The sequence below is a fragment of the Capra hircus genome, chromosome 21, assembly GCF_001704415.2.
Source record: "Capra hircus breed San Clemente chromosome 21, ASM170441v1, whole genome shotgun sequence".
NCBI classification, from domain to species: Eukaryota; Metazoa; Chordata; class Mammalia; order Artiodactyla; family Bovidae; genus Capra; species Capra hircus.
Window position 1 is genome coordinate 42,480,900 of NC_030828.1, and position 20,497 is coordinate 42,501,396.

At 39.2% G+C, this 20,497-nt stretch overlaps 1 protein-coding gene across 1 annotated transcript in view; it reads left to right on the forward strand.

The window, feature by feature from the left end:
• Positions 1-20,497, forward strand: part of AKAP6 (A-kinase anchoring protein 6) — a 503,112-nt gene that overhangs the window by 348,486 nt on the left and 134,129 nt on the right. The window contains exon 8 of the mRNA XM_005695223.3: positions 17,453-17,601. Coding sequence (XP_005695280.2) covers positions 17,453-17,601 — 149 coding nt within the window. The remainder of the gene's footprint in view (positions 1-17,452; positions 17,602-20,497) is intronic.

A 20,497-nucleotide genomic window follows, 5' to 3' on the forward strand; every position in this document is an offset into this window, starting at 1 on the left:
TAATTTATAAGGAACCGCCAAAAATATCTCCTTATTATTGAATCTTCTGGCACTCTGTCATATGTGACTTTTTTTTTTTAATGAGAATAGCTTACCTTTTTGGTATTTGCAATTAGCCTCTTTCAGATTAGGAAAGACCATTCTTTTAATAATCACTATGGAAACCCTGCAAAAAATAGTAAGCTTTTGTTATATAGATCAAGGTATCATAGTAAAAATGGTGGCATGCTACTCTACTCACAACTAGACTTACATTGGAATTGCATTTTAATTGTTAAGTTTTTTAGAGTTATTTGTCTGTAATGCACTCTCTTTTCATTTATAATGAAAGTATAATTTTTTTTTTATTGTGAACCCAGTCTGTTGATTAGAGCAGTCAGTTGATATGTTCTTGTCATTCTTCAGAAAAATGTCTGAAAAAGATGGCAACATCTGTAAAAGCTGTTTGTCTTGGGGGTGATGCTGAATGTTGCTTATAAAGGAACCCATTTGTAGCTCTGTTTATAGTGCAAAATCCTTGGAGCCTAAGATAAAATGTTTAACTTTTAATAGATTGTATCAATTGAGGCTCACCTGAATGCCAAAACCAACAGACACCCCAGCTTACAATAGTGTGTCTAAATGAGAAAGTTTACTTTTTCCAGGGATGTAATCAAAATATTCCTCTTTGGAACAGTAAGAGTATGAAAGGGAAATGATTATGGTTCCCTACTGACATACTGTTTGATTGACAGGAAAAACCAACACGCACACCACCTGAGACATCTTGTTCAGGAACTTTCTGGAGGGTAGTAAATTGGTGTTGGCACAAACACAGAAAAATAAAATGACTTGATTCAGCACTTTTCAATTCTAAATCCCTAAACACTAAAGAAAGAAGTAAATATTCATCAAATGATCAAAATTTATATTGATTTTTATTCTACATTAGCAGCTCAAAGTCAAGACTCTTGACAGGGTGGATGTCGGTTTGAATGATTCTCTTTGAAATGAGGATACAGGCACTGAGCTGAGTGCTACTGTGCATTCCTGAACCATAGGCCCTGATTATTAGTACCCTAGGAGGCTACATTTTTAAAAGAACGTATAAAGGCACACTTGTTCAGTTCTGTTTTGATAGCTAAATTGTTATTATTAGTATGTAAAGTAATTCTTGTTGTTCCTGCTTCATTCCTTCCTTTCTATCACCATCTAAGAACAACTATTTTATAGAATTTCAAAGGAACTGGAGTGCACATTGTAGTCATAGAGTTAATAGCAGCATTTGCCAGCATAATTGTACTTGGGAAGGAACTGCCAGTCCTGCAGGGCAAGAGAAGCTGAGACTGTATCTTGACATTATACGTCTTTAATTTTTAGTTTCTGCCAGAAAGTACATAAGGACTTGTGGTAGAGGTATTTGGAAGTAGGGAATAAGAACATCACCGAAGAATATAAACACAAGACTTGACACCTGTGTCATTGTGCAGAGATTTGCTAAGGAAACAGTAATGGAGAAACATAGAAATTCTAATCATCCCCTCCAGTCCACACAGTGTAATCACGCTCCCTTCCCACCCTAGCTCGTGACATAAAATGCTGAATTTTTAATGACTTTAACTACTTCCATTACAAAGAAGACGAGAGTAGTGGTAGATGAGGCTATCCACAAATGTGATTGTGTGATGTATTTGTTCTTTATGTTTAAGTGGAGGTGTTATCGTTGTTGTTTTTAATGTAGGCATCTCTTCTCTCATTAACATGGAGGAAGATGACATTTTTCTTTACACACAACTGCAGAAGAAATAATGAAAATAGCATTCATGTTAATTTTTCTGCTTTGTTTAAATGCTTCCCATTTAACAAATACCATTAAGTATATAGCTTTAAAATTGGATTTCTTAAACATTTCACTGAATGGTCTTAATGGTTTGCCACTAGCACCAAGTCAGTAGACAGAAGGATGACCTTTTAAATATATAAATACAATATTTTTACTTAAATCAGTTATCTTTTGCAGTTGTCTTGACTTTCTTATCCATGAATAAGTATAAATAAACCTTGGGAACATAAGTCTAGCTTTTCTGGTGCCACCAGTATGGTCAGAGAAATTTTATAGCCTAATGTACAAAGATTAGTATATGTAATAATCTCATAGCTTAGTTGGTGAAGAATCCGCCTGCAATGCAGGGGACCCCGGTTAGATTCCTGTGTTGGGAAGATCTGCTGGAGAAGGAATAGGCTACCCACTGCAGTATTCTCAGGCTTCCTTTGTGGCTCAGCTGGTATAGAATCCGCCCACAATGCGGGAGACCTGGGTTTGATCCCTGGATTGGAAAGATCCCCTGGAGAAGGGAAAGGCTGACTCCAGTATTCAGTTCATGGGACCACAGAGTTGGACATGACTGAGCAACTTTCACTCACTCACTTGCTGAGTATGATATTGAAATAGCTTTGAGCATCTTCCTAAATTTTGATATATATTTTATTTTTAATAAGAAATATTTAAATACTTTAAAAAGTTTTTTATCCATTGATAAAAAGAATATCCTAACCAACTCACTAATTGTTTCTTTGACAGTATTTTCAAAGTGTATTGGCCATATATCCTTGAACAAATATTTTAGCTCCTGTTATGTGACATAATTTTCTGTAATTCTAGGTTATAGGTTCCCTAAGGACAAAAACCATGTCTGACCCAGATTTATATCTTATACAATGTCTTACACATAAAGAGACTCTCAAAATATATTATTTGTCAAATGAAGAAATGAAGATCTTTAATCAACTTTATTCTAAAGAGATGCATTGCTCCATAGTCTGTAGTCTCTGCTTCAACTCTTAGGAGAAGGAGACTTTGGTGCTCTACTCAGTCCTATACAGAGGACTCCTCCTTTGTATTGCCAAATAATGTTTGTACTTAATTAGAACATAGCTAATCGTGGATGTGTGATAAATGTCTTCTGAGAGTTCATTTTAGGATCTTGTGGAACAAAAAAACCACTATAGAGGTGACAACTCTCAATCCTGGAGTGAATATGAGGAATTCTGCCAAACAAAAGCATGGAGATTTCCAAATGGAGATTCTAATCAATCCTGAAAGTCCTTGTCAGAGTCTATGGGGGTTTAGGGACCTGAAGGTGTTTCCAGAAGAGTGAAGTGATTTGGACCAGTTGCAAGAGATGGATTCTGCAGGGAGTTTAGAGGGGAGATACATTTGTATAATGCATAAGGGGAAAAGGTGTGTGCTTAGAGACAGTGCATCAAAGGTAAAGAAAAAAAGACTAGTAAAAGTAGGAAAATATTCCCAAATAACAAAATTATTGTCAGAAAATGTACAGTTCCCCTCCAAGTATTGATGGATCCCCATGGTCTTCCTGAGCTGGTGTGGATTCTTCCAAATAAAAACTGTGACATTGCTGATGTCTCTTCCGAAAGCTCAAATGACTCTGGTTTTTTTTTTTTAATTTTAAATGGGAAATCAGGTTTTATTAAGCTACAACACATTCTTACCCAGAAGACTTCAAACCTCATTTTGAAATGTATTGTGTAGCTTACTCCATGATGACAATAGCTGAAATTTTCATTCTATAAGTGTGAGACCATTGTGGTTAGCTTTTAATATAATATGTGACATATAAGATCACTCTATTAGCTGAATAAAATATTACCAAATGATTCAAAATAAAGAAGGTTTTCTTCTTCCTTTTCTCTAGATGAAAGTAAACAAGTTATCAGTTCAGTTCAGTTCAGTCACTCAGTCGTGTCCGACTCTATGCGACCACATGAATCGCAGCACGCCAGGACTCCCTGTCCATCACCAACTCCCGGAGTTCACTCAGACTTGTGTCCATTGAGTCAGTGATACCATCCAGCCATCTCATCCTCTGTCGTCCCCTTCTCCTCCTGCCCCCAATCCCTCCCAGCATCAGAGTCTTTTCCAATGAGTCAACTCTTCACATGAGGTGGCCAAAGTACTGGAGTTTCAGCTTTAGCATCATTCCTTCCAAAGAAATCCCAGGGCTCATCTCCTTCAGAGTGGATTGGTTGGATATCCTTGCAGTCCAGGACTCTCAAGAGTCTTCTCCAATACCAGAGTTCAAAAGCATCAATTCTTCGGCACTCAGCCTTCTTCACAGTCCAACTCTCACATCCATACATGACCACTGGAAAAACCATAGCCTTGACTAGAGGGACCTTTGTTGGCAAAGTAATGTCTCTGCTTTTGAATATGCTATCTAGGTTGGTCATAACTTTCCTTCCAAGGAGTAAGCATCTTTTAATTTCGTGGCTGGAGTCACCATCTGCAGTGATTTTGGAGCCAAAAAATAAAAAATAAAAATAAAATCTGACGGTGTTTCCACTGTTTCCCCTGTTTCCCCATCTATTTCCCATGAAGTGATGGGACCAGATGCCATGATCTTCATTTTCTAAATGTTGAGCTTTACGCCAACTTTTTCACTCTCCTTATTCACTTTCATCAAGAGGCTTTTTAGTTCCTCTTCACTTTCTGCCATAAGGGTGGTGTCATCTGCCATCTGCATAGAGGTTATTGATATTTCTCCCGGCAATCTTGATTCCAGCTTGTGTTTCTTCCAGCCCAGCGTTTCTCATGATGTACTCTGCATAGAAGTTAAATAAGCAGGGTGACAATATACAGCCTTGACGTACTCCTTTTCCTATTTGGAACCAGTCGGTTGTTCCATGTCCAGTTCTAACTGTTGCTTCCTGGCCTGCATATAGGTTTCTCAAGAGGCAGGTCAGGTGGTCTGGTATTCCCATCTCTTTCAGAATTTTCCACAGTTGATTGTGATCCACACAGTCAAAGGCTTTGGCATAGTCAATAAAGCAGAAATAGATGTTTTTCTGGAACTCTCTTGCTTTTTCCATGATCCAGCGGATGTTGGCAATTTGATCTCTGGTTCCTCTGCCTTTTCTAAAACCAGCTTGAACATCTGGAAGTTCATGGTTCACGTATTGCTGAAGCCTGGCTTGGAGAATTTGGAATATTACTTTACTAGTGTGTGAGATGAGTGCAGTTGTGCAGTAGTTTGAGCATTCTTTGGCATTGCCTTTCTTTGGGATTGGAATGAAAACTCACCTTTTCCAGTCCTGTGGCCACTGCTGAGTTTTCCAAATTTGCTGACATATTGAATGCAGCACTTTCACAGCATCATCTTTCAGGATTTGAAATAGCTCCACTGGAATGCCATCACCTCCACTAGCTTTGTTCGTAGTGATGCTTTCTAAGGCCCACTTGAGTTCACGTTCCAGGATGTCTGGCTCTAGATGAGTGATCACACCATCGTGATTATCCGGGTTGTGAAGATCTTTTTTGTACAGTTCTTCTGTGTATTCTTGCCACCTCTTCTTCATATCTTCTGCTTCTGTTAGGTCCATACCATTCCTGTCCTTTATTGAGCCCATCTTTGTATGAAATGTTCTCTTGGTATCTCTAATTTTCTTGAAGAGATCTCTAGTCTTTCCCATTCTGTTGTTTTCCTCTATTTCTTTGCATTGATCGCTGAGGAAGGCTTTCTTATTTCTGTATTTCAATAATTTTTGGTCAAAGTAAAATATTGTCTCCTTTTTAAGAGAGAATAAAGCCAACTATTTTCAAAATTAAGCTGAGGCTACAACCTTAAAACTATCTGTCTTATTTCCTTGTACATGTTAAACCATTTAAAATTTTCAAACTCTGTAAAATGTATTCAGCTAATTTATATAGATTGCCTATCACATACCATGTGCTGTGCTGGGTACTGGGGAGATGGTGATGAATACATAGGTAAATGCAATGAATACATGGATAAAATATAGCAATGGATACATAAATAAAAGCTCCTGTCCACTCACAGCTTCCAGTCCACAATTGGAAGATAGACAGTATAAAATAAGTTACCTATTTTAGCTACACAAGGTAAAAATATATGAAGGACAGTGAGGATTGCTGGGTGGAGGGGCGGGGGTGGGGGGTTGGGGGTGGGAGTCAGTTGAAGTATTAAGTAGAAGATCAAAATAGACCTGAATAAGAAGATGACATTTTAGCAAAGACTTAAGGGAGGTTAGGGATGGAGCTGTCATGCAAACAAGATCCAAATGCCCCTAGAGCCCTGGAGCAAGCCCACTGGCCCTGCTGGAGCAGGTCAGGATAAGTTGAAGACTGAGAACTCAGCTGTGGCATGTGGACCAAAGCCTAGTTGGAGTACATTCAAGAGAAACTAGGAGAGGAATTGGACATAGTGAGTATAGATAATGTGGATAAAAGTGATTTTGCTGTAATGAAGAACAGAGAAATGGGGCTTAAGCCAAGAATAGATTGGTATCAATTGATGTCAAGAGATTATTTTTCCTTTTTATTTGTTTATTTTGTATGGTTGTGCTCAGTCTCTCTGTCACGTCGGACTCTTTGCGACCCCATGGACTGTAGCCCGCCAGGCTCCTCTGTCCCTGGAATTTCCCAGGCAAGATTACGGATAGTCAGTTGTCATTTCCTCCTCTGGGGGATATTCTAGACCCAGGGAACTTGTGTCTCTTTTTTCTCCTGCATTGGCAGGCAGAATCTTTACCACTGCACCACGTGAGAAGCCCTTTATTTATTTTACCATGGGAGAAACACAGCATTTTGGGGGGGGGTGGTGGGGAATGTGTTAATGAGAATAATATAGTGGAGAGGAAGAAACTTGAAGAGAAGGGTGATTTGCTGCTGGGGCAATAATCTTCGCATAGATAAGAGGGGGTCTTTGTGTCTATGGAGGGGATTGGTTTGGGCTAGAAACATGGACATTTTCCACAGAAACAGGAGAGAAAGCAGAGGATGCGGAATCAGACGCAAGTGGCTGGGTGGATGTTGGGGGAAGCTATGAAGTGAGCGGGCAGACCTGCAATGGCATGAGTTAAGAAAGAAAAAACTAATTTTCCAACATTCTCAGGATACTTAACCCAACAGAGGGTCCTGGGATATGCAGTGACAATGAAATAATTGATATTTCTTAACTAAATCAGTGCTTTTTAGGGCAAGGACAAGGCATGTATCTGTATGTGATTATAAAAGTAAGTGTGGGTTTAATCCTTCAAGATTGTTAGAATAACTGAAATTTACCCCCCTCACCACCAAATTTACAATGGGCTAAATAACTATTTTGTTGTTAGACACATCATCAGAAGGAAGTATGTTGTTGCTGCTGCTGTTGTTGTTCAGTTGCCAAGTCTTGTCTGACTCTGCGACCCCATGGACTGCAGCATGCCAGGCCTCCCTGTCCCTCACCATCTCCCAGAGTTTGCCCAAGTTCATGTCCATTGACTTGGTGATGCCATCCAACCATCTCATCCTCTGTTGCCCTCTTATCTTTCTGCCTTCAATCATTCCCAGCATGAGAGTCATTTCCAATGAGTTGGTTTTTCACATCAGGTGGCCAAATATTAGAGCTTCAGCTTCAGCATCAGTCCTTCCAATGAGTATTCAGGGTTGATTTCCTTTGGGATTGGCTGGTTTTATCTCCTTGCTGTCCAAGGGACTCTCAAGAGTCGTCTCCAGCACCACAATTGAAAAGCATAAATTCTTCAGCACTTTATGGTCCAGCTCGCACATCCGTACATCACTGGAAAAACCATAGGCTTGTTTATATGGACCTTTGTTGGCAAGGTTATGTCTTTGTTTTTTAATACACTGTCTAGGTTTGTTATAGCTTTCCTGCAAGAAGTAATCATCTTCTAATTTCATGACTGCAGTCATCATCCACAGTGATTTTAAAGCCCCCAAAGAGGAAATCTATTACTGTTTCCATTTTTTCCCCATTTATTCACCATAAAGTGATGGGACCAGATGCCATGATCTTAGTTTTTATAATATTGACTTTTAAGTCAGCTTTTTCACTCTCCTCTTTCCCCCTCATCAAGAGGGAAGTATATGATTGATTAACTATTTGGGCTCAGGAGAATATCACTGAATTTGAATCACCACATACCAAGCCAAATTTAAATAGAATATTTTAGAACACTGTCTTGTATTCTGACTAAATTATTAATTTGTAGTCTAAATTTGAAGAGGAGTGTCTCTAATTATTTAGGCTATTCATGCTAAGTCACTTTAATCATATCCAACTATTCATGACCCCATGGAGTATAGCCACCAGGCTTCTCTGTCCATGGGATTCTCCAGGTAAGAATATTGGAGTGGGTTGCTATTTCCTTCTCCAGGGCATCTTTCCAACACAGGGCTCAAACCTGTCTCAATGAAGACATTTAAAATTCCATATGAATAGAGGAAATTCTAAAGATTTAATTGAAGTATCTGTTGTAAATCAAGGATCTTCCCTGGTGGCTCAGTTGGTAAAGAATCTGCCTGCAATGCAGGAGACCTGAGTTAATATACCTGAGTCAGGAAGATCCCCTGGAGAAGGAAATGGCAACCCACTCCAGTAATCTTGCCTGGGAAATCCCATGGACAGAGGAGAATTGCAGGCTACAGTCCATAGGGTCACAAAGAGTCGAACATGACTTAACAACTAAATCTGCCTATATTGTAAATTGTGCATGCTAAGTTGCTTCAGTTGTGTCCAACTATTTGAAACCATATGGACTGTAGCCCCACCAGGCTCCTCTGTTCTTGGGATTCTCCAGGCAAGAATACTGGAGTGGGTTGCCATTTCCTTCTCCAGGGGATCTTCCTGACCCAAGGATTGAACCCGAGTTGCATATGTCTCCCGCATTGGCAGGCAGGTTCTTTACCACTAGCGCCACCTGAGAAATAAAAGGGGAAAACATACTAACAATGATAAGTAGCAAAGCAGTTGTATTAAACCTCTGATAAGAAGGCAGTGATTCTAACTTTTATTATGTATATTAGCATACTTCAGTTCAGTTCAGTTCAGTCGCTCAGTTGTGTCCGACTCTTTGCGACTCCATGAACCACAGCACGCCAGGCCTCCCTGTCCATCACCAACTCCCAGAGTTTACCTAAACTCATGTCCATTGAGTCAGTGATGCCATCCAACCATCTCATCCTCTGTTGTCCCCTTCTCCTCCTGCCTTCAATCTTTCCCAACATCAAGGTCTTTTCCAATGAGTCAGCTCTTCACATCAGGTGGCCAAAATATTGGAGTTTTAGCTTCAACAGCAGTCCTTCCAATGAACACCCAGGACTGATTTCCTTTAGGATGGACTGGTTGAATCTTCCTGCAGTCCAAGGAACTCTCAGGAGTCTTCTCCAACAACACAGTTCAAAGCATCAATTCTTTGGTGCTCATCTTTCTTTATAGTCCAACTCTCACATCCATACATGACCACTGGAAAAACCGTAGCCTTGACTAGATGGACCTTTGTAGACAAAGTAATGTCTCTGCTTTTTAATATGCTGTCTAGGTTAGTCATAACTTTCCTTCCAAGGAGTAAACGTCTTTTAATTTCATGGCTGCAGTCACCATCTGCAGTGATTTTGGAGCCCCAAAAAATAAAGTCAGCCACTGTTTCTCCTGTTTCCCCATCTATTTGCCATGAAGTGATGGGACTGGATGCCATGATCTTAGTTAGCCTACTAGGGTGGCAATAAAAAATGCACAGACTGGGTGGCTTAAGCAATGGAAATTTCTTTCTTACAGTTCTGGAGGCTGGAAGTCCCAGATCAAGTAGTTGACAGGTTTGGTTTCAGGAGGCCTCTCCCCTTGCTTATGGATGGCCAACTGCCTTGTCACTGCATCCTCACATGACCTTTTCTCTGTGGGACCACTCTTCATCTTTTTATAAAGACACCAGTCCTATTGGATTAGGGCCACACCCTTGTGATCTATTTAACCTTAATCATCTTTTTAAAGACCCTGTCTCCAATTACAGTCACGTTTAGGTTTAAGGCTTCAACATACAATTTGAAGAGGACACATTATGTGAAATAAACCAATAACATTATGTTAAAAGTTTACTAGAGAGAAATGAGTTAACAGAATCTCTTAGGTAGGCATTCTCTCTGTTGGATTGTTGGACTTCTGTCCTCTTGGAAACTGTTGACTCTCTTCTCAATGCAATGTTAGGAGGTAGGAACTTTATGAGCATATCTGGACTAACCCATCTCATGACAGAAGAAGGGAGATGGAAGTAGATTAAGGCCATCACAGAAACAGTGACATCTTCTTGGCAGGTCATTGGATAGGTAAGATTCCCTGAGGTGGCATTCTCCATAGCCTATCCCCTTCTACTTTAGCCTCTTTGTCTAAATGCCCCCAAAGCTGCAGCCACCATTTTCTGAACATGCCACATCCTTTTGTAAGTCTGGGCCTCTGAACAAATAAAGAATTCTACCTGTAAAGATATTCATCTGCTTCTTTACCTGACAAAGATATACCCATACTCCCAGATCTGGCTCAACTGTTACCTCTACCTGGCTTTTACTGCCCATTCCTAACCTTCACACAATGTTTTATTTCCCATCCTCCCCCACCATCATTTTACTCAGTATGCTTATCTACTTGTTGCCATGGCTCTTTCCTCCACTGTACTACAGTCCCTTGAGAAAAGGGACAGTGTTTTGTTCTTCTTTATACCCATAGTTCTTGGTGTAGTTCCTGACACATGATAAAGGCTTAGTGACTATATGAGTGATAAATTATTTACTGAGCCCCTATCATGTTCAAGATACTGCCTAGGTGCTGGGAATACATAATGGCCAAGCAGACAGAGAAACACCATCCCTGTATGGAGCTTAGAGTCTGGAGACAGAGATAGAGAAAATATAAGCCAGCAAATCTAAGAATTCTGAATTGAGATATGTGCTGTAAAGGAAATCAACACTGTTCTGCAATGGAGAAAAACAGAGTGGATCTACTTTCGATAAGGTGGACAGAGAAGCCTCCCTGAGAAGTAACATGTCAGCTGAGAGGTAAAGAATGAGAAGTCGTTAGCAAGAGAATGTTCTAGAGAAAGGGAACAGTATGTGCAAAGGTCCTTAGAGAGGAAAGAGCTATTTAAAGAACTGGAAGAAGGAAAGCATAACAAGGGGCATAGTGATCAAGAAAGAGAGAAGTAGGAAATGAGGTGTAAGGTAGGCAGGAAGCAAATCTAATGAGCTATGTTCTAAGTTTGTGTTTTAGATCTAAATGCAGTATGAAGCTAACTTATGCTTTATAGGGACCATTCTGACACTGTAATGGAAGAGATGGGAGAGGCAGGAATGGGCCAGGGCAGATACACATTAGAAGATAATTGCTATACTACAGGGGAGAGTTGATAGAGGCTTGGACCAGGCTGGCAGCAATGCAGACTGGGAAGACAGACTGGAGAGACATTTTGAAAGAAGAATCAACAGAATTTAGGGAGTACCTGGCTGTAGGAAATGACAAAGAGGAGTCATGGATGATTCTCAGGTTTCTGACCTAAGCAACAGATGGTACCATTTATTTAAAGGGAGGATACTAAGAACAGAAAGTTCGGAGGCATGCAGTAAGAATGAGAATGGAGAGTGTTTTCAACAGCTATGCCTAAAGTAAATTCAGTTAGCAGTGGTTGATTGTATATATAAGTATGGCCCTCAGAGGAGAGAATAGGGAGCCGTTACTACATAGGTAGCATTGAAAAGAGTTTAAATAAAGAGGTCCAGAATTAAGCCCTGAAACAACAAGAACCAGTGATCCCAGATGTGAATCAAAAAGATCAATGAACTATCTATAAAATGGATTTGCGGCTGGTGGAGAGGGAGGGAGAGCATTTGAGAATCCATCACTTTAGGTCAGCTGAGGTCTTATGCAGGCCTCGATTAGGATAAGAGCTGATCCTTTTTCTCTTCTCATCATACACAATCTCCCATGGCATTCTCATTTCATCTCCTAGTGTCAGCCTTTGCCTCTGGGTTTATATTTCAGTCCTAATATTTCCACTTGCTTGCTGAACATTTCATTTTGGGAATCATGCTGCTGCTGCTGCTAAGTTGCTTCAGTCGTGTCTGACTCTGTGTGACCCCATAGATGGTACCTCAAAGCAGGAGACTGTGTTTTAGCTCGTTTGTTCCCTTTATCTATGCTGCTCATTTTATATTCCCATTGATGACACTGGCCAGGAAGTGAGAGGTAGATCTGTCAGTGAGTCTGTTCCTTCTTGTTCCTTTTCATTTTTCTTAATGAATAAGTTATCAAATCTTGTTAATTACACATCAGTAGTATTATTTAATATACTATAGTCTGTGTTTCTATTTGTAAAATATAGTCACTTTTAAAGTATCTACAATTGTCATTGTTATTCAATCTCTCAGTCATGTCCAACTCTGTGACCGAATGGACTGCAGCATGCCAGGCTTCCTTGTTTTTCAGTATCTCCTGGAGTTGGCTCAAACTCATGTCCATTGAATGGATAAGGCCGTCCAGCCATCTCATTCTCTGTTGCCTCCTTCTCCTGCCCTCAATCTTTCCCAACATCAGGGTCTTTTCCAATGAGTTGGCTCTTCCCATCAGGTAGCCAAAGTGTTCAAGCTTCAGCATCAGTCCTTTCAGTGAATATTCAGGGTTGATTTCCTTTAAGATTGACTGTTTTTTTTTTCCTTGCTGTCCCAAGTACTCTCAAGAGTCTTCTCCAGCACCACAGTTTGAAAGCATCATCACCTTCTTTATGGTCCTAATCTCACATCTGTACATGACTGCTGGAAAAAGCATAGCTCTGACAAGACGGACTTCTGTTGGCAATGTCTCTACTTTTTAACTACTACTACTTTAACTACTACTTTTTAGCTCTCTAGGTTTGTCCTGGCTTTTCTTCCAAGGAGTAAGCATCTTTTAATTTCATGGCTGCAGTCACTATCTGCAGTGATTTTGGTGCCCAAGAAAAGAAAGTCTGTCACTGTCTCCACTGTTTCCCCATCTGTTTACCATAAAGGGATAGGACTGGGTGCCATGATCCTAGTTTTTTGAATGTTGAGTTTTACACCAGCTTTTTTACTCTCCTCTTTGACCTTCATCAAGAGGCTATTTAGTTCCTCTTCACTTTCTGCCATAAGAGTGGTGTCCTCTGTGTATCTAAGGTTATTGGTATTTCTCCCAGAAATCTGGATTCCAGCTTGTGCTTCATCCAGCCCAGCATTTCACGTGATGTACTCTGCATATAAGTTAAATAAGCAGGGTGAGACTATACAACCTTGATGTACTCCCTTCCCAATTTTAAGCCAGTTCATTGTTTCATGTCCGGTTCTATATTGCTTCAATAAATGAAATTATTTCAATCAAAGATTCAGTGTGACTATTTTTTTAAGAACTATAATTTCTCCAGATCTTTCTCCTAAAAATTTATCTGTAGAGTACAATACAGTATGAGAAAAAATTAAGGCAGTTCGCAGATAGATTTAGACTGGCACAGTCATTCAACCTTAGCCGAAGAAACAACTTTGGTTCTATTTTTATCACCACGTTTTGAAATGAATCACTGAAAACAGAGATAGAAATACAGATGGATAGGAAAAGCTGGGCCATCTATTTCGTCTCTTTTTTAGCACAGGGAAGTTTCCTATGTCAAATGCCTGTGAGATATTGTGCAATAAAAGCCTTAGATCACAGCATTTCAATCATTTTTGTAAGGTGACTAATTGTTTCTCCAGTTGCTCTCAGCATTGGTCTCTGAATTCCTTTCCAGGAATCCATGTCACACAAGAGGTGTTACCCTTGTGCACAGAAATGGCCAAGGATCTCAAAGGGCTGAGCTTCAATTGTTTTTCCATGGTAGTGATGAGTCTATGTGAAGTTGGCCGCCCTCTTTACATTGGTTTTTGTGACCAGTGGCACACATTTGTGAGATCTTTACCAAAAACAAGCAGTGGTCTAGTTTGCAACCTTCAGTTCAGTTCAGTGCTCACTCGTGTCCGACTCTTTGAGATCCCATGAATCACAGCACACCAGGCCTCCCTGTCCATCACCAACTCCTGGAGTTCACTCAGACTCACGTCCATCGAGTCAGTGATGCCATCCAGCCATCTCATCCTCTGTTGTCCCCTTCTCCTCCTGCCCCCAATTCCTCCCACCATCAGAGTCTTTTCCAATGAGCCAACTCTTCGCGTGAGGTGGCCAAAGTACTGGAGTTTCAGCTTTAGCATCATTCCTTCCAAAGAAATCCCAGGGCTCATCTCCTTGCAGCCCAAGGGACTCTCAAGAGTCTTCTCCAACACCACAGTTCAAAAGCATCAATTCTTCGGCACTCAGCCTTCTTCACAGTCCAACTCTCACATCCATACATGACTACTGGAAAAACCATAGCCTTGACTAGAAGGACCTTAGTCAGCAAAGTAATGTCTCTGCTTTTGAATATACTATCTAGGTTGGTCATAACTTTTCTTCCAAGGAGTAAGCGTCTTTTAATTTCATGGCAGCAATCACCATCTGCAGTGATTTTGGAGCCACCAAAAATAAAGTCTGACACTGTTTCCCCATCTATTTCCCATGAAGTGATGGGACCAGATGCCATGATCTTCATTTTCTGAATGTTGAGCTTTAAGCCAACTTTTTCACTCACCTCTTTCATTTTTATTAAGAGGCTTTTTAGTTCCTTTTCACTTTCTGCCATAAGGGTGGTGTCATCTGCATATCTGAGGTTATTGATATTTCTCCCGGCAATCTTGATTCCAGCTTGTGTTTCTTCCAGCCCAGCGTTTCTCATGATGTACTCTGCATAGAAGTTAAATAAGCAGGGTGACCATATACAGCCTTGACATACTCCTTTTCCTATTTGGAACCAGTCTGTTGTTCCATGTCCAGTTCTAACTGTTGCTTCCTGGCCTGCATACAGATTTCTCAAGAGGCAGGTCAGGTGGTCTGGTATTCCCATCTCTTTCAGAATTTTCCACAGTTGATTGTGATCCACACAGTCAAAGGCTTTGGCATAGTCAATAAAGCAGAAATAGATGTTTTTTCTGGAACTCTCTTGCTTTTTCGATGATCCAGCGGATGTTGGCAATTTGATCTCTGGTTCCTCTGCCTTTTCTAAAACCAGCTTGAACATCAGGAAGTTCATGGTTCACGTATTGCTGAAGTCTGGCTTGGAGAATTTTGAGCATTACTTTACTAGCATGTGAGATGAGTGCAATTGTGCGGTAGTTTCAGCATTCTTGGTTAAAAACTAACAGGGACCTCTAGGGATCAGACATGCCACTTTGGCATCTAATGGTGCAGATTCATTATTTTAATGGGATTTTCAAAAGAATAATTTGTGTGGGTGTTTCTTCATTATTCCCATAGTGTTGAGAAGGGGGAGAAAGGGGATAGCATTTGGAAAGACTTTTGTTTTTAAGTTCTCTTTTAAAAATTATTTTATCACTACTTTTTATTGAAGTATAGTTGAGTTACAGTGTTGTGCCAATTTCTGCAGTACAGCAAAGTGACTCGGTTATTTACTTATATGCATTCTTTTTTAATATTCTTTTCCATTATGGTTTATCACAGGATATTGAATACAGGTCTCTGTGCTAAACACTAAGACCTTGTTGTTTATCCATCTTACATGTAATATTTTGCATCTGCCAACCCCAAACTCCTAGTCCATCCCTCTCCTCCCCCCTCCTCCTTGACCACCACAAGTCTGTTATATGTGTCTATGAATCTGCTTCTGTTTTGTAGGGAGGTTCATTTGTTCATATTTTAGTGATATCATATGGTATTTGTCTTTTACTTTATAACTTTACTTAGTATGATAATCTCAGGTTGTATTAAGTTCTTTGACTACTGTTCAGTATCTCTCAATGATCTCATATTTAGTTGCTTGGGAATATTGTATACTTTATTGAAAGATATAGAACCAATTCATTTCTATTGTCTAATGTTCTTTTCTAATCATCGACTCTCTATATTCAGTTTCATTTTCTTCCCCCCAACCATTAAAGAATATTCTTAGGTCTCTAGGTATTTCTTCAAATTCTGTGATACCTGCAAACCTCTGACTTGGCACTCTTCTGTGTTGTCATTAATATGCTCCATGCCTTCTCTTTCTCCATCTGTTAATAAATAGGCTAACACTAGATTTAGTATTTCCTTTGTGCTTTCCACCAGCCACACTCTTTCTTCCCAAACTGAAAATACTCCATGTAACATTATCCTTAGTTTATAGCGTTTGACGTAATTCTTAATCCTTATGCAAGTCAATTAGTTTGGACGAAAAAAGGTTACATGAACCAAAACATAGTTTGCGGAAACTTCAGTTACATGAATATAGTCATTTTAGTATTTTTAAAGTTTTTCCTCAATATCTAGAGCATTCATAATTAGCTCCCATGGAAAAGAACAAAATACAAATTCTAGAATGATTTGAGATCTTCCATTTCATAAGCTACCCATTTCCTTTACAGAGTCCTGATTCGCCCTTTTAAGCAACTGGTATTTTATGACACTCTTCTTTTTTTTTTTTTCCCACGATTGTGTCTATAAAACCAGAGAGTGTGCAAGAGGCCTTGGTTGGCCATGGACATGAAGAGTAGAAGGTCATCTCTGACTCCGCTTTTCCTACATGTTGTGGAAATCTGGCAACTACCCAGCAACTGACTCAGACTTGGTCTTTCTGTAGGAGAATATATAATTAAATAATAAAGAAGTAGAAATTTTAAGGCTGTTGAGAAATGTTAACGGGCATGTGGGATTTAGTGAAGCACACAAAAAGACCTTAAGAGCTCCTTTGGTCCACAGTGTACATGTACTCAGCACTGGCCTTTTTCCTTCACCACAGGCAAGCATGCCACTGGGAAGACTTCATTCCCTGTTTTATCTGGTGTTCTGGGGAACTCTAAAGCCACAGGGATCACAACAGCTGCAATAAATAAAGCATCTCTTCAATACATTTCCTTGCCAAATATTATTCAGCATTCTTTTGGCCTTGGTTTGATAGAAAACAGCATGGTGAACTTACTACCTCTCCTTTTAGTACAGTGAGCCCCAAGTATCTATGAAAAATTTAACAATTCAAGCCTGCATGTAAGCAAAATCACTGTTCTTTCTATTTTAAAATTATTAAGACAAAATACAGAGAACCAAAAAAAGTAATGTAGGAAGTCTTATCCCTAGTGAAGAGGTATTGAATTAGTACTAGGCTTTTTTATTCTCCTCAGGGTGAAGATAATAAGAAGCATCCAGAGTATGCGTCCATGCAAACGTATGGGTTGGAAGGGGACTCTTTAAAAAAAAATAAATGTTACATATGTGGCAGTATGAGGAAGAATATTATTAAGGAATTTCACAGAATTTTTATATAAAGTCTCATGATACAGTATTATGATCTCAGGGATATATTGTGATATTTACTGAGTCTTCTGAGAGTTCATTTATTCAGGTTATATTTTAAGGAGGAACTTATAAGATTCAGATCTAAAATATAATTCTGTAATATGCCCAGCTGATCCCATTAAATCCAAGCTGAAAAGGAGCAGTATAATGATGTGAACAATTCCCATTCTCTGTGTTGTTACACCTCACTTGAAATGCATTCCTTCCAGATTAAAACAGCCATTCCTCTTTGTTTCTCTCTCCAGGCTGAGGTTCAACTATGCTACCTGGAAGCACAAAGAGATGCTGTTGAGCAGATGTCCCTCAAGCTGTACAGCGAGCAGTATACCAGCAGCAGCAAACGGAAAGAAGAGTTTGCTGATATGTCAAAAGTTCATTCAGGAGGAGGCAATGGGTAGGGAACTATTCTTTTTGTTGTTTTATTCTCATTAATCTCTACTTTTTTCAATGATGTTCCTCTGGTCGGTGTTAGGCGGGCATTTCCTCCCAAGCTAGCAAGAGAAGTGCAATAGACAAGGTATTTATGTTCTTTTCCATTCATGCCAGAATTGAAGACTATGGATTTTATCAGTCTGTCATCTCACCCAGGACTTCCTAACTTTGGTATTAGTTGTTCGAAACAGTCTTGTGATTTTCTGAGCATTTCTGTCACTACATTGTGCCTATAATTTTCTCAGTGTATTTCCCTCTCTTTAAACCTCATAGTTTAAAGTCTATCTAAGCAAATTTTAAACACCAGAACCTCAATGGAAACTGGTAGAACATAATTTTTTGAAAATATAGATATTTAATAATTGTTTAGGGACTATGGACTAACTGGTTAGCATCACATGAAGTCAAATGGAATGGTGGACTAGAGCTTATTGTCTGTGTTACATGAAACAACCCAGCAACTTCAATGACCCACCAACAGTTTCATTCAGCCTGAGATCTATGGCTGTATTTATATTATACTAACTACCCATGCTACTGAATAGTTGTTATGCATTCAAATATTTCCAAATTACTTCAAAATTATGCAAACATTCTCACTGTGTGTGTATGTGTGTATATATATATATATATGATACATATATGAGATTTATAAAATACTATTATTTTAAAAATTCTTTTCTGGTTCAATTTTAATATTTAGTAGGTGATTATTAAAGACTAAAAGAGTATAATGAAATTTAATCATTTCATAATTTTAATGACTTGATAATAATTATACTCATTAAAATGGAAAAATTAACCTATTTTGCTTTTATGCTTGAGCCAGACAACAAGGGAGAGAAACTGTTCCCCCAAGTTCCATAACATGTTAACAGTGTAGTATAAACCTATGGGGAATGACTCTAGCCAAAATATTCCTTCACAAGGCAAGAGAAATACTTTCCATGCACTTGCTTTCTTTTTTCTCTTACGTGCTTATAGTTCTGATGTGACTTAAAATTCTCATTCAGATTTTGAGGATAAATTAACAACACAGGTTACAAATTCTGTCTTGTGATACAACCCGAGGTCTAAGAATGCAAGAAAAGAATTCGAGTTGTAATTCTTTTTAGAAAATGGGCAAGGGCTTTTTAACTTTTAAAATTTACCTATCTCTACAGTTTGTTGCTCTTTTAAGATATTTTTAATATATAGACATGTGAGCATGTATTTGATTCATCTTCTATGATTCAGAAGACATTTATTCACAAGAGGAAAAGCATGACAGCAAATTAGAAAGAAAAGGTTAAATATTCGAGCGTGAACAATAAGCTATTTTGAGGCCTTAATGTGCTTTAATGTCTCTAAATGCCTAAATAGTCCCTGGTGTACCCACCACCACAAACTTTAGGTCACATTTTCATGTTTTCTAAAAGCCCTAGGGATTGAGCTGGTACCACGTGCTTCTGACCTCAGATTCCAAGGGCCCAACCTGAGTATTTACTCTGGGCTCCACAAATCATAAATCTGCCCTGGGAATGGCTTAGTTAACAACAAGCATTGTTCTGTGAAGTGGGAGTAGGTGAACTTGCCTGATATCCTTTGTTTATGCTCCTTAGGGTGCTGAAGGCTGTGCATTGTCAGGAAATTTAAGAGTGTGCTGAAGAAAAGGCAGCTATTTAATACTAAGGACAAAAACCATATATTCCTTTCTATTTTTTGTTTACATACAGAAAACCATTGTTTGAGAAATGTATGTGGGTGAGGTTATCTGGGGTGTCCTGCTCCTGAGACCCTTTGCTCCCACGGTTGAATCTGTAATTCTGAAACCTTAAGAACACAGCCTTCTAAAATTATCTGCTCCAATGATACATAAACTTCATTAACAGTTCCTTTTGTTACACAGAATGAGCATTGTTTCTGATAAGATATTGTGGGAATAATGTAAGCCTTCTAGGGTCTTCATTCCATATGCAGATAGATATCCAATCCACTGAAGAGAACGTTAAGTTGGTGATGCAATCCATATGTTTTTATTTCCTCCTCCAGCCTATGTCCATGCAAAGGAGCATATGTAGTTGAAAAATGTATAAGGTTACTCCAGGGAAGACTCAGCTGTTAGACTGAATGGAGATCTTAAATGTCCATTTTTGTGTAACCAAAATATTGTTTAGAAATGAATTTATAACCTCTCTGGCTTGATGAAAAGCTGCATATCAAGGTGATTTAACACAGCTTGTGTACAACCATGAAATGTGTGTTTGACAGTCATGAGTATGTGTGGGGGGAAGATTTCCCTGACAGGATGTGAAGCTGTGTGAGCTGTAGTAACAGAGTGTGTCCCTCTGTGGGAGACACTGGGCCCTGGTTCCTAACTAGCAAAGTAGGGAACCGTCGCTTCCTGGAGGGACCTACAGTGCTTGAGTCACTGGTGATTCTCAAAGGGAGCAGGTTGGTGCTTTTGACTCCTGTTGATTTAAATGAAAGCTTGTAAATTGTCTTGTTTCTTTCATCCAATAAATATTCACTGAAGGCATACTATGTGCATGGCACAATTTTCTGAGCAGATTTCATCAAGAACACTCTTTTGTAAATTTTGTAAAGTATAACCATCTGTCTTTCTGACACCTCTTTCTATTAAGGGGTTGTCTGATTTCATTTTTATAATGAATTTCAAAATCTTGTTTATTTTAGTAAGTAGTATCCTACTTCCCATCAAGACTTAGAGTAGATTACAAAGCATGTCTTTTGTTTAGCTTATAAATGATAGAATTGAGAGGCAAAAAGGCTGGTGACTGGCTTGTCCAGGACCTCACCTCAGAGCCCTGAGTCATGATGCAGTGAACAGTCCATGAAGTCACACTTTGCCCTCTCTC